General features: G+C 38.9%; 1 protein-coding gene across 1 annotated transcript in view; it reads right to left on the reverse strand.

Annotated features, from left to right (window-relative positions):
* Window positions 1-548: 548 nt before the first annotated feature.
* Window positions 549-25,400, reverse strand: part of SCIN (scinderin) — a 67,982-nt gene continuing 43,130 nt past the window's right edge. Inside the window, exons 8-16 of the mRNA XM_069461889.1 lie at window positions 25,169-25,384; window positions 22,044-22,165; window positions 16,470-16,560; window positions 11,670-11,840; window positions 7,330-7,507; window positions 6,947-7,068; window positions 3,239-3,316; window positions 1,301-1,361; window positions 549-736 (exon numbers count right to left, since the gene is read on the reverse strand). Coding sequence (XP_069317990.1) covers window positions 609-736; window positions 1,301-1,361; window positions 3,239-3,316; window positions 6,947-7,068; window positions 7,330-7,507; window positions 11,670-11,840; window positions 16,470-16,560; window positions 22,044-22,165; window positions 25,169-25,384 — 1,167 coding nt within the window. The 3' untranslated portion in view covers window positions 549-608. The remainder of the gene's footprint in view (window positions 737-1,300; window positions 1,362-3,238; window positions 3,317-6,946; window positions 7,069-7,329; window positions 7,508-11,669; window positions 11,841-16,469; window positions 16,561-22,043; window positions 22,166-25,168; window positions 25,385-25,400) is intronic.

Below are 25,400 nucleotides of genomic sequence, written 5' to 3' on the forward strand. Positions count from 1 at the left end.
TTATTTTGTCATGAAAGAGCTGTGTTTTCAAAGGCTTTTATAAAGGTAAAAAAGAAAGTTCCTCTTAAAAAAATGACACTCAGAAGTTAATGGCATCAAAGTCACACTCACTAAAGAAGGGAAATAACAATAAATTTTAAAAGCCATCTTAACATAAACCTTACTGCAAACATACAATTCTTTTAAACACAACACATAGAAAAGAGAATAACCTCCAAGACATTACAGTTTTCTTCTCTGGCATGCTCAACAACAAGTTTGGCTAATGACCGCGGAGTTAAAAAATGTTCTACCTGACAAAACCCTCCGGATTGTGCATAGCCTTTTACTTTTAAAAGGTCATATAAAAAGATATAAATCAGTTTCTAGAAGAGTTAATATTGGCCCATAACAAAAATTTATTTTAGGTTATTTTAATATGTTTACTAAGGAAATTCCAGTTTAAAAAGTATTTCAAACCAATGCTAGGCATTAAAAAATAGCCGTTTGGTTAGGGTTAATTTTTTAAAGCCAAAAAAACAAACAACTGGCCCCCTGCCAGCAAAAAAACCCAGCAATGGTACAACTGCCCAATTATGTTTGTTTGTTTGCTTTTTACAAAAATAAATTTACCACCTGCTGGAATCCCAGCCCAGGAACCACCCTGTGAATGTGGGTGGCTCATGGCCCTGTTTTATGATGACAATTGGCGTCCTCTTGTCTCTTCCAGAAGGGTCTGTCTGAAGGTACATTTTGGCTAAAAAGAGTTGCAAAAACATATGAATTCAGTTAGTCTTTGTTAAACTAAAATAACCACAGAATTAGAATTCTTCCAATAAAAGTAATAAATTTCATTGCTCTCAAGTAGACAAATATGAACAATTTCTTTTTGATTTCTCTCATCTGCTATGGAAAGCATAATGAGTCTCATTAATGCCTGAAAAAATTCAAAACTTTATAGAATTATTTTGATGGCATAATCATTGCTATACTTTCAATAAAAAGAAAATTGTGCCAGAAAGAACAGCATGAAGTTTTAAAAAATCTAGGCTCTCACAGTTATGGGGGTTTTACTATTCTCATATTAAAACAAGGGCTTAAATGAATTTAAGTTTATCAGAATGAATTGATAAAATTATATTCTAAGTTAGGTAACAAAACATCTTTTTCTTGTGCCCATTCTGAAATTCTTCGGTTTAAAAAAATTCCATTACTCTTTAATTCTAAAGATGAAAGTTTTCTCAGTTTTGATATGTATTTTTGGAAGATCCGGTAGCAAAAAGCAGTCAGGGTACTGTCATGATTGTCCATGGGATCTTACCAGACTTCAAAGATTCTGCTTTCTCAACTTCATTAGCATCTTTCCCAATCCAAATAAATATCTGAAAAATGAAACAATAACAACATGTACTGTTTTTGGAGTGTTGGCTCAGTGCTAGGTCCTATGCAAAGTTCTACACACACACACACACACACACACACACACTCTGCTCATTCAATCTTCACAGCAACCCCAGAAGTTAGGGAGGTGGAAGTGGAGGCCCAAATAATTCTAATCATTTTCCCAGTGTTTACACTTATCAGGAGACACCTAAATTTACATCCAGTTTGACTCCAGATTTCACACTCTGACATTTTATGTTTACATGGTATTTTCTAGTTTATGAAGTGATCTTTCACGAAAACAACAGATTGTCTAATTTTTTGGCATCTGTCCCCTGGGATATGAAGGCGGTTAAAGGAAACCACATATTTCCCCTCAAAATATACTTTGACATATTTTGAGACGGCTATTCAGGGGCCTGAAAACAGAAGTAGCCCTGCAAAGCTGGCTTTTGTGGGGGAGATTTGCATCTGTAGAGAAAACCTGTATTGATGCAGCAGGACTTTCTCCGAGGTCCTCCCTTGTCCAGCTCTAGGAAAGATTAACTGAGAGTCTGACAGCTTAAGGTCTGAAAGAAACATTTCCCATGTATTCGCTGAGGGCTGCTACCCGTGAGGTTTCATCCGTATAACAAGTCCATCCTTGTTAGCCCAGGCCTCCTCTTCTCCCCCTCCCATAACCTGCCTCGCCACACTCCAGGCCCTCCTTCTTTCTGTAACCTCAAGTTGGTGTAAAAGCATCAACCATCTGGCCATTTCTTTCGAGTTCTCATATTTTGCATGACTCCTGTGCCTATTAAGAAATTTGTATGCTTTTTCTCCTATTCACCAATCTGCTTCATGTCAGTGACTTTTCAGTGAACCTTTAGGGGGCCAAGGGCCTTGGTCCCTTCAACAGCATAGAAATGGAAACGAAAAGTATGCTTTTAAAAATGAAACCTAGTACCAGAAATATTCTCAAGTATCCGTGACTATAGAAACGATAGAGTTGGGGTGAAATTTCCTGAGCTCCTTCAACTACAAATGAGAATAATTAAATACTTCTGAATAAGGAAATGCAACTCATTTAATTATTAAATGCACAAAAGTGTTTTATTGATGTAAGGTTTTAAATCTCATATCAGTACAATCCATTTACTTGGGAAGAATCTGAGACTGGATCCTCAATTCAAATACGGTCATTGTAGACGAGAAACTAAGGTGTAATGTAATATAACTAAATGGCTTCTCAATTAGGAACAGACCTAAAAGTAACAATCTCTGTGCTTGACTCTAAGACTAGGCCTAATTCAGATAAGCATTTCACACTTGCTCCATATGATTTAGTTCATAACATATTTATTTTTCCTTTCACTATTAATTTACATAGAGGTTAAAATAACTACAAGATGTAGCATGTTAAATCACCATTTGTTTCCTCCAAAATTAAGATATATGTAAGAGTAACATTCTACTATGTAGATTCAAAACCATTCTGTTTCTTCCCCAGGGAAGCGGTCCCCTATGACTCCTTGTAAAATTTCAAGAGAAATTCTGAATATTTGTGCCCCTGTGGCATTGTACACATTAATGCACTCATCAGTTAAATGAATTATGAATAAATTAGGAGTGAGGGAATTTTACAAATAAATGAAAAATGGAAGTTTTTTTTGCCAACAACTAAAAAGCCAAAGATGGAAGCCATGGAATTATTTCCACAGTGAGAAATCAACTTGCAATATTTATGTTTTATTTTTTGCCAAACTCTTGCTGAGTTTCTTTTAAATACAGCTTAAATCTCTAAGCCCATTTATTATCAGACTTGCCATTTCTCAAAGCAGGTTCTGTCAGTTCCCAACTATAAGTGCATTCTCTTGTGAACAAAGTATAGTTTTACCTGTTCCCAAGCATCTAGTAACATGACATCATCTTCCGCTAAATCATCCTGAGTGAACTCTCCTGGAACCTCTTCAATCTGAAATGTATGAGAAGTTTTACGGCCAAACAGTAAAGCAGTAATTTTTCTAATACATAGAATACAAATGCCATGTATTATTTTAGAATACAGTGAAAATAAAATATGGTAGTCATTTTTTTCTTCCTTTTTAGGCAATAAACACTTAACTAATTGTTCATCTGTTTAATTTGGTATCACAAACTAATGGTATCTTATTTGGCTAGCACAGGGCTTAATATTGCAAATTGAATTTGTGAATTTAAATAATTCAGACTTAAAGCTGTTAGAACCTTAAATTATTCTGAGCCTTGAGAGGAATGTGGCTACGTATGGCCTGAGACATGAGGCAGGCAGTTGCAACTTCTGCCCTTTTTTTTTTTTTTTTTTTCTGTAAATAATTAGGAAAACCAAACCGTGTCAGAGATAAGAACATCTTATATCACTACCCTTCCTCCTAGAGTAATAATCTTCCTTGGAATGTTGCAAACTGTAATCAATCAAATCACTATAATGAATACACTGGTCGTGTATGGAAAATGTAACCCTGCTAAAATTTCTGTTTCTACCTGTTGATCAGTGAAACCTTAAATCCACTTTGGAACTCTGACCCCATTTGTTTGGAGTTGCTGTTTCCCAGGTAGCTAATCCTGAAGCTTTGTACTCAAATAAACTCTATATTTAATCATATTTTCTGAATCTCATCATTCAAGCTTGATACATTCGAATGCTCAGGTAGGACATATATAGTCTATTTGCCCACAATTCTCTGCACTTCCAGTTCCTTATGACAAGTTGTTTCACAGATTTATGTCGTCTGCATGGTCCATGAAGACATTTTAGTTTATGGTCTGAGTACTAAGTTGCCTTTCATTTTGTAGGTCAAGATTAGTTTTAAAAAGTCAATAGGTTGGGTCATTTTAATAAATCAACAATCTTCAAAAAGATGAAATTATAACATATTGTATATGCAAAATTTCATTATTTTTATTTTTAATGGGTTAAATTGTGTTCTCTATAGTTAACATTAAAGGGTAATGGGGAAGGTTAGTTTAATCCACCCAATGCCAATGGGCATGTGTTAACCTAAAATTCAATATTTTTAGAGAATTCTGGATGAAAACCTCTCTGATCCTTAGGCAGGAGTTTGGATTATGGTTTCCAATTGTTTACTTCCTCCCTCTGCCATCTGATTTTACAGTGCAGTCGAGTAGGTGGAGCTGACTGTGGCTTTGGCCATGCCCTATTAGCAAATGTGACTCAGCAGGGGCCTTACTGTGTTCCTTGGCTCTTTCCCAGGAAAAACATGCATAAAGCCAACCTGCAGCCTGAAGGAGAACCTTCCAGCTGCCACTCAGCCTACATATACCTAGTTCCAGGCAGCCTGCAGACCTCTGAGGATGACAATTCATGGTGGTTGTAATCTGATGAGATTTTGAGATTGTTATACAAAACAAACAAACAAAAAACCCCTGATCATTTAAAGGGCAAGGAATTTGTTCATATTATTTTTTTACAGGATATATACCAACCAAATAATGATTTTAAAAAACAAAACCTTAAATATCACTTACTCGGTGGCAGGTGCTAGTCTAATCTTTTGTATGCAGTAACTGTTTTAGTATTAGCAAAAATCCTATGAAGTAAGTACTATGACTATCCTCATTGTACAGTGGAGAAAACAATGGCACAGACAGAGCAACCAGCCATTTTAAAGTCAAACAGCCAGTAAATAATATCACCAGGAAAGTGATATCACATGGGCAGATTGGTTTTAAAAGCTGTGCCTTTAATAGGTTCTGCTGCCTTGTATGAATGTACATGTGTAAAGCTTGCTTTCTCATAGTGATTATAATATCAAACATTTATTAGCAATAATCTTTTTCCTTTAACTGTGAAGGGGGCAGAAGGGGCCCCATATATCAAACAAGAAAATTAGTAGGTATAGAGGAAATGTGTATTTATATTAAAGGATAATCTATGTGCATAACAAAAAGCCAGATTATAGACTAACAGATTTTTTAAAAACCTGACTGAGAACAAAGCCTAGGTATTTATTTTTGTAAAATCTTTCTTAGAAACAAATACCTAATGTATAGGAATATTAGCAAATAATATTAGTAAGAAATTAGAGAAGCACATGCTGAAAAAGAAGTTGTTTAGATGCAATATAAAATTAACAGTCAAAGCAATAAAACGGCAGATTTTTCTGATGACAAATTTATAACATACAGCAAGTTCAGGGATTTCTTGAAAGTAGGTGAGCAAATTGTGCCCAACAACCAAATATTTGTCTCAATGCACAATTTGAATCTTTAATTTTTAGGTCAAATCATTTATAAGATTCACGTGGGGCTTGTACATAAACAGTTTCTTCATCAACAAATTTTATTTCTAGTAATCAAAGAACCTGGGAAAGTACATAGGAAATTTTTTTACACGTGTATTGAAAAATGAAGTTTGCATTCACTAAGGCATGTTGACCAAATCTGTAGATCAAATTTTAAGTAAAAGAGGAATCCATTCTTTTTTGTTTGTTTGTTTTGTTTTTTTCAGTGGTATCTAGGCTGAGAAATTCATTCTTTAAATGAAAAAATTTATGAAAAGCCTACTATCAAACAGAGAAAGAAGAATTTTTCTGGTAAACTGTGGTGAAGGGCTGTGGACCAAGATGGTATTTCAGAGCCCAGTATAAAATCACTCTTGTACTGTTATGGATTGCATGTTTGTTTTCTCCCCAAATTTCCATGTTGAAGCCCTAACCCCTAATGGCATAGTAGTAGAAGGTGGAGCCTTTGGGAGGTAATTAGGTTCAGATGAGGTCTTAAGGATGGTCATGTGGTTATCAGTGTCCTTATCAGAAGAGAAAAGGACTGTTATGCTGTCTTGGCCATGTGAGGATACAAGAAGGCTAGGAAGTGAGCCTTCACCAGACACCAGATATGCTGGTGCCTTGATCTTGAACTTTCCAGCCTGCAGAACTGTGAGAAATAAGTGTTTGCTGTTTAAACCTCCCAGTCAATGGTATTTTTGTTATAGCAGCCTGAAACTAAGACATTTACTAATTTTACTTCTTAGTGCCTAGAAGTCAAAGCCTGTCAATGACTATAAAATACAACATTCCTGTTGATTCCAATTAATTTGCAGGTGCATATATAGCTCTCTGTGATTTTGCCCAATGATTATAATATTTCCATAATATTTTTTATTCAGTTGACACAATAAAAATTTTTATTCCCCTGGGAAACTTACATGTAAAATTTACATAGTTTGATCAGAAACAACTATTGCTGCCCATAGAAAGTGTGAAGTTATTAAATTAGCAAATCTAACCACATACATATTCATACAGCATCTATTGCATACTGACACGGGAGTAAAGTAGCTGATATTTTTAAAAGCAGCTCAATTTATATAGTGCATTACAATATTAAGGCTTTCATATCCATTACATCACAGACCCTTAAAATTACCCTGTGGAGAGAAAAGATTGTCATCCCTGGTTGGCAGGTAAGCTGAAACTGAGAATGAGAACAGTAACATGTCTGGCAAGTGTCAGAGCCAACATGGGAATGCCTCTCCCAATGGTGTTGGGTTCTATCTCACTTTTTTTTTTTTTTTTAATTTCAGGATATTTTTAAAGACACTTACAATGAATCTCCCAGTTTTGTTAGAGCAGCCGTAAAGTCGAGGTGGATGGTCTTCAGCCTGGGTTTCTAGTAGTGGTGAGGTCTGGTAGTCTTTTTTTCCTCCAAGGGAATTCCAGAACTCCTCTGTGAAAAACACATTCAGTTATCTCATGCATTTTTAGGAGCATATGGTTGGTATTGTTTTACATTAACAATAACATCTCATCTTGACTTTAACGTTAAGAAGTTACTTAAACATACTCAGTACCATCACCCACTTTTACAACTAAGGGAGGGTTTCTTAACCCCTATAGCCATTACAAAGTGACTTGTTAATGAAAAAGTTGATTAGCAATCATATCAAATATAAATTCTGGTTAGTGTTGTTGGCCCCACAGCACACACCTGGTTCCTCGCCTTCCAGAATCCTTAAGGTTTTGCACTTGAGGACATTTGCTACGTATTTTGCTCCTTTCTCCTCCTCCTCGCTAGCACCTTTTCCTGTCCAGATGTAGCCACTATTTTGTGGCAGTTTCAAGACAAAAACATCATTGGAATTCAGTGAATTTGCATCAACATCAACCTAGAGTATGAAGAAAAATAACACAATGATTCAAATTCATTGCTGCTCCCTCAATAAATACGTCCCAGAAGCTGTGACTGTGACAAACCATTCATAGCCTTCGACTGTCCTATCCCAGGAAACTAATTTAGGGCAGCCCTGGGACACCACTATGGTGTTTGAAACATTAGAGTAGGAGCACTTTGGTCTGTGGCCCTCTAATGCTCAAGTGCCCTCAAATAGCAATAGCCCAAGGCTCTGAGAATAAAATTAATCAACCTTAACTTATAGGGATTGAGGGTTTTGGAAAGTAACAAGGATAATATTCAAAGATACCACAAGAACAGGGTGGGCTATAATTGACAATTCGAAAGAGGGCATAGTATTCATAAAAGATACAACTAAAGCAAAGGTATTCAGTTTTTTCCTCCTCCACTTAAGATACAGTTTATCAAATAATCAAAGGGAAACCTAAATAGCATAAAATAGGGACTGAGTCCAATGTAGGCAAAGACATAATACTATACATTCACTAAGAGTTCTTCAGGCACAGATTAATTATAGCTTAAATTATAAAAGACTATTTATAGGGAATTAAAAGCACAGCACTAACATACTCCTTCCTTCCAACTGAGACACTGTGGACACTGTCTGGAATCCTCCAGGTGAGCACAGTTCTAGTCCATGTGGCCACAGAGGAGTGAGAGGGGCCTGGCTGGGTCCAGACTCTGTCCCAGGTTGAAGCTGAAGGTGCAATCTCTGAACAGGGACAAGGCACATGCAGAGTCTCAGGCTTGGTAGTGAGCACGAAGGCCCCAGGATGGGCTTGTGTCTATGACCTTCTGGTTTGGTGACTTCGTGTCCGTCTCTGTGAGAACTTGCCCAGCCATATGATTGTGTTGCTACACCACTGTGTATGACTCTATGCATCATTGTGGAACTGAGTGTGATATGTGATTCCAGAGACAGGAAGAAAAGCCAGTAACTAAGACTGAGACGTTGCAGCCGAGAGGGAAGAGGAAAACAGAAGAGTGTGGTGATCTTGAGGCCAAGTGAAGGGGTGATCTGCTGTGCCAAATGATGCCACTTGGCCAACCACACTCAACTGCCAGGACGAAGGCATCAGCTATGTGGAAAGTTGAATTTCACTAGGTTTGTCGGTACCCTGTCCCCTGAGAGAACACTAGAGGAGGAAGGAACAGCTGTTGGAAGTTTTAAAGACATGTCTCAAGGATGGGTACCAAGGTACCATGGGTACCAGGTCACAAGGATGGGAAGTGGTCATGGCACTCTACCAGAAGGAATGAGACCTAACAGACAAAGCTCAAAGGAATCTATCAGATATGGTGATGAAGAATTACACAAACCAAATCTGGCTTTCAGGGCTTCCAATTTGTAATCCTTATGTGTCCTTGTTGGTACAGAGGCAAGAGCTGCGATGATGGAGGGAAGGTGGCAAGAGGCCTGTGCCGAGACTGGGGTGAGATCAGGGAGGGAAACCTACAACAGAACATTTATAAAGCTTTAGCTTGCCTGCAGAGGAAGACAGAAAACCTTATAAAATGATCTTGACTAGTGCTGGGAATGCGGAAGCTGTTTTAAGAGGCTGCAAGGAAATAAGGAGATACAGTGCCAGGCACTGATGACATCTCATAAAGAAATTCGTACTGAGGAAGAGATCAGGAACATAACAATACTACATTTTGGTTGACTTTGCCATCTGAAATCAACTGAGAATGCCCACAGATGAGAACTTAACTGTCAATTTGATAGTGTAAAGAAAATTAGTTGTAATTGAACACAGCAGAATCTGTGTACAGAATGTTCTGCATGAGATATTAATACATGCTGAAACCACTATGAAGGGGGCCAAAACAGCCTTGGAGCATTCAAGTGCTTAGAGGTCAAGCAGAAGAGGAAACTCCAGGAAAACTGCCCCTCGAAGCATGGTCGGTAGGTTTGGAAGAAATCGTGATATGGATGGTGTTACAGACCCCCAGGGAAAAAAAAGTGTTCAATAAAACAGAAAAGATTGACTCTGACTCTGGCAAACGCTGGTGGGAGGTTAAGAAAAATGAGATCAGAGAAGTGATCTTTGATTGTCGCACAAGGCAGGTCCCTGGAAAACTAGATAAAAACCACTTCAGTGGGGTGGTGGGAATGGACACCTGATTGGACTGGCTTTAGAGAGAACAGGCTTAAAAAGTAGAGAGCGTGAGTGCGTTAAGACTCTTTCAACTTTGTTTCAGGACAAATCTTTCAAGGATTTGTGCTGTTAGGAAGGACAGAGAAATGATGTGCTAGTAGGAGAAGGTCAAGGTTAGAGTTAAGACAGTTTTTAAAGACATGATGGGAAGTTTTTGCCATCTTTGTAGTTCAAAGTAAATGATGCAGGACAGAAGAATCAATTGATGAGACAGAAGAGAAAGGGGATCATTGCCTGCAATCACGATGAACTAGAAGTGGGATAAACACATTGGAAAGAGAGAAATCCAGGAACATTCTCAGGAAAGCAAGATAGGAGGGGATCCTAGATAGAAGTTGGTGGCAGGGAGGGAGTGGGAGGAATTTGGCCTTAGATAGGAGCTGTATTGGTTAATCTATGGAATAAACATTTATTAAACTATTTATTGATACATCACTCCACAGTATTCATCACTCATTTATGGATAATAACATAAATTTATAAAATATTTCATTATTTATATGAAAATTATTAACATAAAATATTTATAAATTTTAAAATATAAATAAAATTTTAATATTTATTTCACAAAACAGGAGGGAAAGAGTTTATACAAGTACAGATGAAAACAGGTCGGTAAAATTACAGGGGGGTAAATAAGGTGATTCATGTGTGATTATATTTATATTCGCTGTGAACTCTGAATGAGGCTATCAGTAGAGAGCAGAGGGTGCGGGGGATCTGGGGAGAGAGAAGGGCAGGAAGGGTGTGAAGGATGTGGAGGGTTCACGGATTCAGCTACGGGACTGGAGAATTGCCGGAGCGTGTACACTGGGGTAGAGGAGCCAAAGGGCAGGAGATGGTTGTCAGAGATTAGATGATTGAAAGATTTCTGAGTAGGTGTATTTATTGCCAATGGCAAAACTGGGTACAGGACCACGAGGATGTGAGATGAAATGGAGTCAAGGAAAAGACTGCTGGGAGAGAGACGCCAGAGTGATGGAGATAGTGAGGCAATGGCCGAAGCCCTCAGAGAGTAAGAGGGAAGGACGGGCGGCTCAGTCGAGGGCAGCACAAGAGGGCTGGAGGGAGAGGTTGATGCAAGGAGAGAAATCAAGGACACAAGGAGGGTACCCTGCCCAGTCCGTCCCTGAGGCCCTGGTGAGTGGGCACTGGGGAAAACATAACTGCCACTTGAGAGGGCTGCACAGGAATTGTCCTCAGAGCACAGCTATAGAGCAATAAGGTGAAGGGGGCGGGAGGCTTCGAGAAAAGGCTGCAGGTGGAGAGTGTGATGACCAATCCTGTTTTATGGTCTCCAGTGAATGGTTGCACGGAGGGGAGGTGTTGGGGGACAGCTCCAGGTTTGGGAACGTGCAGAGTGTGCAGGCAGTTTAGGGGTGATGTGGGAGGCTTGGATTTCAGTGGTGACTGGATACAAGGTGGGACAGGATTGTCCTACAGGTCAAAGCACTCTGCCATTTAAAAACCTGGGCAGGTTGCTCTTGTCTATACCTGGAGGTCTTGTGTCTCCATGATAAGCGGTTTGATTTCTTTCCCAGCTGCTGTCAGAACCTCTCATTTGGCCAATACAGTTAAGGTTCTAGTCCAGTGTGGCGGGGCGTGCCTCCTACATTTGTTACACTTGTGCAAACAAGGGCCTTCCCACTCAAATGTCCCCAGTGTGCTCAGTCATCTGACCATCACTCGTGATCCATCTACCTCAGGCCTTTCAAGATAGAGCTTGAGCTGCCTCATGCCTTTGACAGCTTGATTGGTTACAGTATTCTAAAAATTCATTTGTTTGGGTTCAATGCAGTTGAAAAATGTGAGAGGCCTGGTATTTGGAGTTTCACTTTTCACTCAACTCTCCTGCTTTTGGTGTTTTTTATTGTGAACAGCGGGCTTGCCAAGTTTTAAAGACCAATATTTGTTGATGGCTAAGGTCCATCGGGAAGTCCATAACTAGGGCATGTTTTATTGAATGCGAGACATTACCTCTACAATCCTGGTGACGGATGCCAGGTTTCTCCGGACTTGAAAGAGGCGTGTAGGGGGAGCAGGTGCCTGACCTCCTTTCTTTGATGTTCCATTCTTGTAAATAATGAGCGGTTTGTCTTTGAACAAACTCAGCAGGTGAACAGGCTCTTTGCCTTGGGATACTCGGATCTGGGAGGGGGACGGGGGAATTAACAGAAATATAATAGAGAGTGCGATGAAAGAAGGTTGTATTTCTAAATGTGTTCTTGCTTTTTCTTTTTGAAAACAAAACAAAAATTAAAAAGTCAAGAGCAGGAAGAATGATGATTAATAGAAAATATAGGTTTATGATAATCAAGCACGGTTTCCTCCTTGACTTAAGAATCTTTTGTTATCCCAGACAGAGAGTCTCTGAGTAGTTCCTAGCTTCCCAGCGGGGAGGTGGGGGGGTGGGGGGACATTGTCACACCACAGCACCTTCTGCTGTAAGTCTGTTCACCCACGTCTCCAAAAGAAAAACACAACCACAAAGTGCTGGTGTCTGTGAACTTGTATGAAAATTCTTCTTCTTTCAAGAGCATCAACATTTTACAGATGTTTATGGAAGTACTAGATTCTCATGAGTTTTGGGTCTGGTTCAGAAAGTTAAGAGATGTACATTCAAAGGCTTCAAAAATAAGATGACACAAAATCATATTCATTATTTCTATATCCCCATTATTTGGGAAATTTTTAAAAATCACACAGACAGGAAGATTTCTATCCAAGTATTAAAAACTGTCAAAACTGAACGTACTTTCTACTTTTTAACTTACCTATAGAAATGGCAACAGTAGATGTGTTCAATATAAGCAACTTATTTTTTATATAATACAAAGGCTTTTCAGGATAAAGAAATTTAAGAAATAAATGGTAAATTATTTGCCTAATTTTTACCAACACCAAATATTGGATTAGAATTTCCTATTTTTCACATAAACTATGATGCATTTTTTTCCTTATATAAAGAGTTCAAATTTTGTGTCAGTCCCCTAGTTTTTTGATTTGTTTTGCCCTATGCTAAAATCAAGCTGTCTTGCCTACTCTGTCTGTCTTTTTCTAGAAACCAGGTGAATGGGTAGGCCAATGTACTTACCATTATGGGAAGGCCTAGGGAGCATTGAGAATAACTGACTTCATAAGACTAATAGGCATTCAAATAAGTAAGCAGTAAATTATGGAAATGTTTTTTCAGTCACAGGCCCGGAGCTTGGGATGGGGGCAGGAGGGAATACCCACTGTTAGTTTAGTATTTCATTATTTCACATAACATTGAGAAAACTTCAATTGCCAATGTAAGAGAAAGAGGGCCACTGACTAAGGCCGATCCCCTAATATGAAAGGAGACTAAGACAGAAAAAAAGGTAGATTAAACAATTTTCAATATTGTTAATATACTCTAGAAAGGAATGTTTAAAACAGCAGTACGGGACTTTAGTTTTGTGTGCAGCATTATAAACTACTGCCACCTGGTGGATTACGCTAAAAATTACCATTTTGTTGTCAATTTAGGATTCAACTGGTTAAAACATTCATGGAAATTCATTAACTGGGTGTATCAAATATTCTACTATGAAATATGGAACAGGTAAGGCACAATGCATACATTCAAAGTTTTTTAATAATTTGGTAAGAAATACTTTAAGGATCAACTTAATGGCAAAGTTGAGTGCATGTAAAGAATTCAATCATCTTGTTAATTTGTTAATTAACAATTAATTAGCAAGTTAATTTGTTAAAAAAGTTAATATGCACCTTTAAATTTAGATCTAACTTGCTTTTTATGTCTATTAACAAGTACCAAGATGGAAAGGAAACCAGCTAGAAGATCAAATTCAGCCTCATCTTAGATTTTATGTTCTTAAGTGTCTGACTTACCTCTCTATTTAATTATTATATTTGAAGGAGCAATGAAACAATTATAAATATTTGACAAAATAAAAAACTTGTTTACCACATAAACTCTTAGCTCACTTGACATCAGGAATGAGAAAGTTAGACACAATTGTGCAAAGGGAATCCTTAATGCTGCTGTATCAGAAACGTCATCACACTGGCCAAATAAGCGCCTGCTTTCAGTTTGAACCCTGATCTGGAAGGTACTGTTCCCAGTAGATGGGAGCAGACACTTTCTCAAAAACTGGCCAGAGAAAACACACAGGCTTGTAGAGATAGCGCCAGCGTGCAGCAGCTCAGCTAGGAACGGGGGCCAGAGGGAAGAGTGCGCGAGCGCCATCTAGTGCTAATGTAGGGACAAGGAACAAGCAGTAGACAGACACACTGGAGCACACCAGAGGGAAACAGGTCTCCTTGAAGTCTGTTTTCAGTTATACAGTAAGAAATTAAATGAGAAAGACCAAGAGTTTCCTGTGGTTACTAATAAGGATCTTGAAATAAGTAGCAGATACTCCACCACACACATAAGAAGAGGAGCAGGTGAACTTCAGAAAAGCAGACAGAAGGTTGAACCAGGCAGGAAACAGTCTCTTAGACACAGTGAAGAGATCTAGAACTAGACATTGGTATTGTATGACATTCAAATTTTATAATAAATAAATCAATACATTAGCCCTTCTCGCCCCCTTTTCTCTATCTCAATTTGTCTCTCTCTCTCTATTTCTATTTATATGGAGTTGTCATCTTGAATTTAGATTCAATCATCTCAAGTTATTTTTTTATTTTCATAAACACCCAAATAAAAATATATCTCTCTCCTCTGTCCTTTCCTCTTCTCTCCTCCCTTCCCCTCTCACCTCTCCCTCCATGTCTTCCCCTTCTGTCTTCCCTTTCCTCCTCTCCTCCCTGACCTCTTTTATTTTCCTTTTTTCCCCATCTTTTCTCTCTCTCCACTCCCATTTCTGTCCTTCTCCTTTTCCTCCCCTTCCCTCGTCACTTTTGGGTGTTGGACTTTGTTTCAGTAAAGATTCTAGTATCTAAAAAGGAAAAATAAGGATCTATGCTCTCTTATCAAGGTTTATTTCAGTTTGCCTGTGCTAAGCATAACTCAGGCAATTTTATGATTTGAGAGTATAAGATACTCTACTTTTTTATTAATTAAAATTATTAATCTGTGCTTGTTCTATAACTGTCCTCTTTATTTCCTATTGCTGCTATAACAAATTACCATGATTGTATTTATTTTCTTTTTATTTATTTGTTTTTTAGAAATGTGGTCTCATTATGTTGCCCAGGCTAGCCTCAAACCCCTGGGCTCAAGCAATCCCTTCGTCTCAGTCTCCTGAGTAGGTGGGACTACAGGTGTTGTGCCACAGCACCTGGCTCAAATTATCATGATTTTAGTGGCTTAAAATAGCACAAATTAGGCTGGGTGCGGTGGCTCACGCCTGTAATACTAGCACTTTGGGAGGCCGAGGCGGGAGGATCGCTCGAGGTCAGGAGTTCGAGACCAGCCTGAGCAAGAGTGAGACCTCGTCTCTACTAAAACAATAGAAAGAAATTAGCTGGACATCTAAAAATACATAGAAAAAATTAGCCGGGCATGGTGGCACATGCCTGTAGTCCCAGCTACTCGGGAGGCTGAGGCAGGAGGATTGCTTGAGCCCAGGAGTTTGAGGTTGCTGTGAGCTAGGCTGATGCCACGGCACTCACTCTAGCCTGGGCAACAGAGTGAGACTCTGTCTCAAAAAAAAAAAAAAAAAAAAAAGCACAAATTTATTATCTTATAGTTCTGGAAGTCAAAAGTCTGAAGTAAGTACTGGGCTAATTTAGTCACTGGGCTGAAACCTGAGGTAACAATTTAGTCACTAGGCTAAAATCAAGCTATCACAGGGCTATATTCCTTTGTAGCAGCTCCAGGGGTGAATCCATTTCCTTGCCTTTTGTAGCTTCTTTTGTTGGGGTGCCCTTCCATCTTCAAAGCTGGCAACTTCTGCTTGAGTATTTCACATGCTGCATCCTTCTGACTACCTGCCTCCCTGTTTTGTTTTGATTTTTGTGAGACAGAGTCTTGCTCTGTCACCTGAACTAGAGTGCCGTGGCATCAGCCCAGCTCACAGAAACTTCAAAGTCCTGGGCTCCAGTGATCCTCCTGTCTCAGCCTCCCCAGTAGCTGAGACCACAGGTGTGCACCACCATGCTGGCTAGTTTTTTCTATTTTTAGTAGAGACAGGGGTCTCACTCTTGCTCAGGCTGGTTTCGAACTCCTGATCTCAAGCGATCCTCCCTCCTCTGCCTCCCCCCAATGCTAGGATTACAGGCGTGAACCACCGTGCCGGGCCTTCCCTGTTTTATTTATAAGGACCTCGGTGATTACACCGGGCCTACCCAGTAATCCCAGATAATCTCCTACTTTCAGATCTGCTGGTGAGCAATTTAACTCCATCTCCAACCTTAACTCTCCTTTGCCTTGTAACATACTTGCACATTCTGAGGACTGGGATGTGAACATCTTGGGAACATTATTCTGCCTACAACATCTGTTTAACAACAGCTGAAAGTAATAACACAGGTAGAACAGTTTTAATATCAAGTGACTATCACTGGCATATGGTGTGATTCTAATGGGAAGATTCTTTCAGGCCCTTAAATCTGTTGATGGTTTTTTGTTATTTTAATTTTGCTTGTGTGTGCTCCCTTTTTTCCAAAATCTGAGAGAACTAGCATGGCATGAGAGTAGAAATATTTGAATTCCAAAATGGAAAAAAGTTAACATCAAGAAAATATCAAATTCCCATCCCAATTTGGGAGGTGAGCTGTAGCTAGAAATGGAGCTAGCAAGACTTTAACTTGTGTGAGTTTTGGGGGTAAAAATATCCCAACCTGAACAGCCTGTCCTCCAAGGGAGCGATCTAACTGAACAGTCAGGAACGCAGATGTGGTCAGCTCATCCCTTGTGGCATTCGCTCCTTGCCTAGAGGAATCAAAGTAAAATAAATTAGCTTGTTTTTAAGTTTTAAGATCTTCTCACGTAGGCATTGCAAGTAGAGACTTAAGTTACTATTAAAGATCAAGAAGAAACTGTTTTAACATGATATGAGCTGTTAAATCTATTTTTTTTCGAAGTGCTAACACTGAGCCATAAATTTTCCTGTGTATTGTCTAGAAATATATGTGGTAGGCATTTTAATCTCCATTTTAAAGACACTGGGCTTTTGCTGCTTACATAAGTTAGCTAAGTAATCAAGTCCATCTGATTCCAAGTTGGTGCTGCCTATTTTTGGGAAAACATCTCTATACTGAAAATAATCCATCTGAGTATGAGAATATGAGCCAAAACTATTAGGCTGGATATTAGAGGCATTTTGTTTCTATGAATATTTGCGAGCATAGAACCAAATGTCCGGAACCTGGAAAAATCAAGAAAAGAATCATCAGAAGTAGGCACTGGAAAGGCCCTATCTTGTCATTCTAGCATTTCTATAAGGAATTATTAGCAAAGCTGTACAAGAGGCTAATCTCCCAGCACCCAGATAAGGTCAATAAGATCAATTGATTTGTCCAGTTAATTTGCAACTTCTCTTTCTAGGGTAGCCGTTGGCTGTAACTCTGTATCACTTTAATCTATAAATTAACCTTTGAGAGATCTGCCTATGTGATGAGTCTGTGGGGGGAAAAAAAACCACACCAAAACAAAACCCCAAACAGCCTAAGCATTCATTAAGCACTGTTAGTTTTTAGCCAACTTTCCCATCTCTATCTAGCAGCAGGAATACTAACCTTGAAATTAGATTTTGAGAGTTACCCATATCTTTTCTTCTGAAACTCTGACAGTAACCTGTTCCATATTCAGAACAGATTAAAATAACCTGCCACCTTGGGCAACACACACCCACACCCCCAAACACACTGGGAGCAGGCTGTGTATCTTGCCACAAAATTTTTCATTTGACCAGCATAGGCAAATGGTTGATGTAAAAATGTTCTACAGAGGGGAGCAAAGAAAGAAAAAAAAAATGCACACTTTATAAGAAAATTAAAAAAAAAAATGCTTCCCCTAATAAAGGTACTCATAAAAAAAATGTAGTCTTTTAATGTTAATACCCTAAATTTTCCATGAGCCTGTAATGCTAGCAAACACCTCTGTGAGCCACCCAGAGCCCCAGGTGGGGGGTAACGCAGATCCGGCAATGACGCACAGCAGGTTCTGTTATCATGCACTACTTCTTCCTCACATCTGTGGTTTCTTGACTTCTCACTTCTGGCTGTTGTTAAAAATGGCTGTTTTCCATTTTGCTTTTACTCTGGAGGAAAAAAATTCAACCACCTAACGGATGATAGCATCCAACTTTTGTCTTCATTTTGCTCTTTTTTTCTTGGAGTATTTAAACAAGCAAACCTGAAAAACATTGCCAAACTTTGCTTTCTGACACTCTTAACAAATACTTGACTACTCATCTGGAATCCTTCTTGTCAGAGTACCACGCTCCCATCCACGCAGATTCAAACTAATTTGCTTTATGGATCTATAACCCAGAAGGTCAAGTATTCTACTACCATCAAACATAATACAGTCACTCTTTGTTTCTAATTTTGAGATCCTGTGCTTAGGGGGAAAAAAAAAGGAAAAAAGCAATCTACTTTGACATGATTTTTGCTTTATAAACCTGTGGTGCTTGTTGCTCATTAAATATGAATGCTGCATAAAAATGAAATTTACTACTTCAAGAGATTCATCGGTGTCATTTGTTCAATACCAATTACCTGACATTTTAGAGAAAAGATCACCACTGAAATTATTTTTCTCCTATCATTTCAGAATATAAGAGGTTTCAGAGCTAAAAAAGACAAGTTTGTATATTCAAAAGTCGATTTAATTCTGGTCTTTCACCTTCAACTCTGCTTCTTGGACTTAATTTATTGACATCCCTGTATCAAGATTGTCACATAAAGTGGAAAGTTGTTTTATTTGAAAGCCAGTCTTCAAGAGAACTGCTTATTTTCTAAATGCTTCTTTACTATCTTTATGGAAGCTTTTGAAGTTCCACAAACTGTATAACATTAACAAAATTACATAGTTATCATCTATGATTTTAAATGGCAAAGACCCACAAAAGGGCTCTCCTGCATCTAACTTACATACTTGCTATCTCAAAAATGTATACATTTTCATCATAGAAAAGTTGAACACTTCAAGTTAGATAGAAGAAAACTAAATGACCACCCCCTCCAGTCCCATTGCAAAGATAGTAACTATTATAACAATGTGGTACATTCTCATTGTCTTCTCTTCCTCACTGAATTTTTTAGTGTGGTCCAAATGTTTCTTCTGAATTCTTTATCTCAGGAAATAAAACTCTACCCATTTATGCTCATCCCAGAAACCCAGGCTTCATCCTTGACTTTGTCATCTTCTCCATCCTCCCCCCCAAGCAATCTTGCTGATGCTATCTCCTGAACACCTTGCAAATCCATCTCCTGCTTTCCTTACTGCAACACATTCCCAGTGGAATCCAATCCATTCCTCCGCTAATCCATTCTTTAGACATCAATCAGAATAATTCCTCTAAAATAAAACCAATCGTGTAACTCCTCTTTGCAAACTCTTTGAGTGGCTCTCAAATGTGCTGAAAATAGAGTTCATCCTCATCAGCATGGTTTATGAGGTCATCCACAATTTTTCTCCTTCTAAATTCTCTGGTTTTTATTTTTTGCACCTTAAATGTGCTCCAGCCATTCTTTATTACTCATAGATTAGAGCACACCTTTTTCTGCATTACCTGGAACAACTTCCTTATTTGCTTACCTGTCTAGCTCCCACTTCGATGTCACTTTTTCTATTAATAGTAGTCTTACTCTGTTTTCTGTAGCTTGTAACAGAATACCTAAAACTGGGTAATTTATGAAGAAAAGGAATTTATTTCTTAGCTTAATGAAGGCTGAGAAGAACAAGGTTGAGGGGTCACATCTGGTGAGGGCCTTCTTGCTGGTGGGGACTCTCTGCAGAGTCCTAAGGTGGCACAGCCCAGTATCACATGGTGAGGGGGCTGAGTGTGCTAGCTCAGGTCTCTCCTCCTTTTCTTATAAACCCACCAGTCCCAGTCTCATGATAACCTATTATCGCATTAATCCATAAATGGATCAATCCATTCATGAGGGCTTTCACTCTTAAAGGCACCACCTCTCAGGATTACCACATTGGGGATTAAGTTTCAGTATGAATTCTGGAGGGGACAAATATTAAAACAAAGCAGAGCCCTTCACCAACAGCCTAGGAGAGGAGTGAGGTTGGGGGTCTGTCTATAATTATCCAAAGAACACTCAGCTTGATCTTATCTTAAAATCCTTTACATTGCATTAAAAATGCCTGTTAATCATCTGCTTTTCTTTAAGAATAAGCTCTTGAGGGTACAGGTCCTATTTTTTTTTCCACTGCCATATCTCCAGCAACTAGCACAATATTTGACACACACAGTGTCCAATAAACACTTTCAAATGATTTAAGAAATAGATACTGCATTTATTAACGAAATTTTTAAGCTGATTTAATACATTTTAATTATATCCATGTAAGTATTTATGCAGATTATAAGTTGTTAATTTCTCAAAACATTCTCCTGAATTGCTTGTTTAGTCATTTTTTGTTTCTTCTAAGTGCACAATCAATTTTTTATACTCAAAGAGAATTAAAAGCAAGACAATAAAACAAAATCTAAAAGAAAATCTGACTAGGAATAATTAATTTATCCTTATCAATGCCATATTTTGCACAAACACTTTTCTGAATTAAAATTTTAGAAAAGGAAGTAGCAAAATAAGGACATACCTACCCAGTATAGCTATGCTCAGGCCTTAGAGTCAAAGAGACCTACACATCAAGATTTGAAATGTTGTTCACCAGTTACAACAGTTGTGACTTTGGGTTAAAATACTTAACCTGTCTAATCTCCCCTCTCTCTTTTTTTTTTTTTGGAAGATAGATAATATATGGAAACATCTAGCACTCTGCTGGCCAAAACATGCTGTTCAAAAAAATGGTTGCTTTTGAGATGGCATCTTAACCACAGAGCTAAATAGCTAAACACACTCATCGTGGATAGCATATGGAGTGACTGTGGGGTCAGAAATGTCCCTGGGGGCAGTGGTTCACATTAATACAATGGTGTACATTAGAATCTCACCACCGGAGATTTTGATTTATTTAGTGTGGGTGAGGGCATTTAGATTTGTGAAATATTGTCCAGGTTATTCCAATGTACAGCCAGTGTTTAGAACCACTTCCTAAGGCAGTGCCTGTCAATCATTAAAGTCCATATGAATCACCTGAGGACTTTGCTATAATGCAGGCTCTGCTTTAGTGGGTCAAAGGTGAGGCCAGAGAGTCTACATTTCTAACAAGCTCCCAGGTGACAGTGATGTTTCTGTTTCCCAGACCACCCTTTGGGTATCAACCCATCTCCTGAACTTGGTTGGAGCTCAAAGGCACTGAGCAGCGTACATGGCCAGACCATGGGAATGGATGTTTAGCATGTGAGGCTCACCAAAGAGAAAAATCACCATGTCAGAGCCCTGCCTGAATATGCGTATATCCAATATGCCTATTAAAGGTTGCCACCACCATGTAGGCTAAGGTAGGATCCCGCCCTGCCCTTGTAACTTCCACCCACATTCCTCAGCTTTAAGATCTTTTTTGAGAATAGAATTCTTTTTTTCAGTCTTCATAACAATGTTCTATTTTACCTGATTACTTAATAAAAAGAAAATTTCACCTTCTATGATTTGTTGCAGAATCCCTATACGGTGAAATAGCCCATCATGGTGTAGAGCCTTAAATTACTTGGTTGGCCATCTTGTTATTTCCTCCTTGAGTAGGGTGTTAGTATTGACTCTAAGTAAACCTAAACTTCAGTTAACTCAAACCATTATGCAAAACCATGTAAGATGTGCATACAATGGCATATTTTCTCCATTTTTGTGAATGTAATGTAATCACAGAATAAGGATGCATCAATCTGAGGTCTCTGATGTATGCGATGGAATCACAAATCATATCCCCTAAGGAGTTTGCCTCATTGCACCTTTGCAGCTTCAGTAAGGGTGGGCCTTGGTGAATTTTACAATAAAAAGACACAGTACCCAACACTTGACACTGGAGTGTTATCCTGCATATAAGATGAGATATTGAACTACAAACCCACTAAGAGAACATTACTGTTTAGGATAGTAAAACTTTTTTCCTAGACTTGATAGGATGATTTTTATGTAACTCCTCCTGCGTGTGGACAGCAGCTACAAACATAGTCAAAATTGTGTCAAAGGGAAATACTACGAGCATGGTATACAAATCTCTCTGGGGTAACTATAGGATTATGTTGTCCCATACTGCATGGAATTTAATACTTTGAAGTAAAATCTGGCCCCAGTGGAACATGAGATCTTTGCTAAAGGTAAACTTACCAAGTGTAGATAATCTGTCCTCTGGCATAAGTGTAGAGTATAATGTAGCAGTCACCACCATAGAATTCACCATATGAGTCTTGGTCAACTGGGATCCTACCGTTGCTTTCTACACGCCAAATCTGAAAGAAATGAAATACACATACTACATGAAAATTTTCTTGATGCGCACTGTCTAGGGGATGGACACATTTGAAGCTCTGACTCAGGGGGGTGGGAGGGCAAGGACAATATATGTAACCTAAACTTTTGTACCCCCACAATATGATGAAATAAGAATAAATAAAATAAAAATTTTCTTGATCTAGTAATACTTTTCATAAGCTTTAAATAATTTTTGGCTCAAATCTAACATTAAACAACTTTTAAATTATTTTCTTAACTAGATTACAAATTAAGCAAAAGAAAGAAATTTTTATCAATTTGACAATTTGTTGACTTTTTAAGTGCTTTTATATTTCTTTTGCTTTCTCCATAGTATTTATTATAGCTCAGTTCTGAGACTGTTGATTAATAAATATCTATTGTTTGATACATCAGTGAAAATAACCAAACACTCTAGTGGAATAAAAAACTGCAATATTTAGCTCAGAAATATATCTCAACTTTATAGAAAAATGTTTTCATCAGTTGTGAAAACATTTTTTTTTCTTTTTCCTTGTGCTTTAATACATGAGACTATTATGTTCCCAGGTGAGAGTTGGTAGACTGTGACCAAATAATAACAATGCTGCAATGGAATGAATGTTCGAGCTCCCCCAAGATTCATGTTGAAATCCTAACCCCCAATGCAATGGTATTAGGAGTTAGGGCCTTTGGGAGGTAACAAGGTCATGAGGGAAGAGTCCTGATGATGGGATTAGTGCCCTGATAATCAGAGACCTATCAAGCTCCTTTTCCATCAATGTGAGGACACAGTAAAAAGTCAGCTGTCTATGAACCAAGAAGTGGATGGCCGCCAAGCACAGAACCCATTAAAACCTTGATCTTGGACTTGCTAGCCTCCAGAACTGTGAGAAATAAATGCTTGTTGTTTAAGCCCCTAATCTATGGTATTTCTGTCATAGCAGCCTCAACAGGCTAAGGTAGATGCTAAGAACATGACTTTTATTTTTAAAAGGTGCCATCCAGGCATAAGATTGAAAAGGTATACAACAAGGCATAAAGGCAGACAGAACCACATTTATTCTACCTCATCATCTTCATTACAGATTAAAGGCTCTCCAAGTTGCAGAGAGAAGAGTTGTAGATGAAATAGGAGAGTAACAAATGAGTGAGAGGCTGCTAGGCACTGTGTGCACACACCTCCTCCTCCCTGGGTCCTGGGGAGGGGCAGGGCAAATTCTTTGCTTTGAAATCTGCCAGGAGCACGTGCAGAGCAGCAGTGCAGTGCTTTCGGAGAGATGCCTTCCTGTGCTATCCCAGTGAGCAGAGGAGAAACGGCAGCATGGCCTCACTACACCCAAGAGCCTAGAGAGGCCCCAAATTTCAGCAGCCCTAGGGGTGGCACAGGAGGACTTCTCAGAGATGCTGTGGTCTGAGACGGAGATTACAGCAGGGACAGAGCTGGTGCTGGGAGCCAAGCCTGCCACGAGAGCCCTCTGACCGTGTTGCCTGTGCTGAGCTCCAGAAAGGATGTCTGAGCAGGAGCCAGACCCACACCCGGAAGTTTATACCCCCTCCCACAACAGCCATGAGGGACATTTGTGACCTTCTCCCCTGGCATTTCCCACTCCCCAACCTCTGCGCACATTAGAATCACACTCATGTCTCTGAAAAGAGGAAAAATTATTTCCCAAATTTCTTGACCATATAATTTCGTCTAAGCATTATGCTAAGACCTAAAACTATAGAGATAAAATATTTAATTCCTGTCCTCAAGGGACTGATGAGAGAAACCTGTAAGTAAAAGAACAATTCTGTGGCACTTATATGATAAATTCTGTGAAAAATATCACTATGGGTTGAGCACAGAGAAAGATCATTTCAGCTCTGGGGAAAGCCTTCTCGGAAGAGGTGTGGCCTGTGATTTAACTGAGTCCCCAAGGAAGTGTGGGAACATTAGCAAGATGGCAGAGGGGAAGAGTCGTGAAGCGGGGAGGAGGGCAAGGGTCAAATCATGGAAGGCCTTGCAGGCCCAGGTGAAGATGGATGTTGTCAGGAAAGCTGTGGGAGCCATCAAAATATTTTAAAATGGAGGGTGACATCATCCAGGTCTCAAGTTAGACGATTCAAGAGTGGATTGAGTGTGATTTAGGGAGAATGATTATGGGATTTTTAGTAATTTCTGCCTAAAATGGAATAATCAACAAACTCAATTCTAATGCTTTAAAAATATCTGTTTTTTTAGCACATACTCATGACCAGTTTACTTTCATGGATTCCCCCAATGTGTGGGGGAAGGAAAAACTGACAGTGCCTGGTGCAGTTGGCGCAGCACACCCTTAATGGACAATCTCAAAACATGGACTTTTCCAGAGAAAGAACAGTTCTCCACCAGGTAACAAAATGGCTGGGTTCCACGTTAGGTCTCTAAGACGATAAATAGGTGATCTTCCACAAATGTAACTTTTTGGGCTCTCAATATAGACATCTGTAAAATGGGGATGAAGGTCAGATAACAATTCTTCCAGCTTTGAATTCTGTGTTAATATAGTCTTGGACCACCTTTATTACAGAGCAAAATTAACTTTTTTTTTTTTTTTTTTTGAGGCACAGTCCCACTCTGTCACCCTGGGTAGAGTGCCGTGGCGTCAGCCTAGCTCACAGCAACCTCAAATTCCTGGGCTCAAGCAATCCTTCTGCCTCAGCCTCCCAATTAGCTGGGACTACAGGCATGCGACACCACGCCGAGCTAATTTTTTCTGTGTATTTTTAGTTGTCCAGTTAATTTCTTTCTATTTTTTAGTAGAGATGGGGTCTCGCTCTTGCTCAGGCTGGTTTTGAACTCCTGAGCTCAAATGATCCGCCCACCTCGGACTCCCAGAGTGCTAGGATTACAGGCGTGAGCCACCGTGCCCGGCCCAAAATTCACATTTTGAAATGTTTGTGGTTTCCTGAAGTTATATTTCTACATAAACTGGCATAAATGGGCTTGATAAAAACAAACAAAAACAGGTAAATACCTCCACTTTGCCAGAACCGTCATCCACCATATTGTGCTGGGCCGCCATCTGCGGAGAACTATGTAATTGTGAAGCATCAAATGGAATTTGTTTTATTCGAGCCACTTTCTCTGTGACATAGACCTTTCCGAAGCCATCACTTTGATCTTTATCTCTCCAGTCCTTAAAGAACTGTTTGAAGATTGGTGTTTCACCTCCTTCTGGAAGAACTTGAATCTGAAATTTAAAATAA

The sequence above is a fragment of the Eulemur rufifrons genome, chromosome 29 (genome assembly GCF_041146395.1).
Source record: "Eulemur rufifrons isolate Redbay chromosome 29, OSU_ERuf_1, whole genome shotgun sequence".
In the NCBI taxonomy this organism is placed as follows: Eukaryota; Metazoa; Chordata; class Mammalia; order Primates; family Lemuridae; genus Eulemur; species Eulemur rufifrons.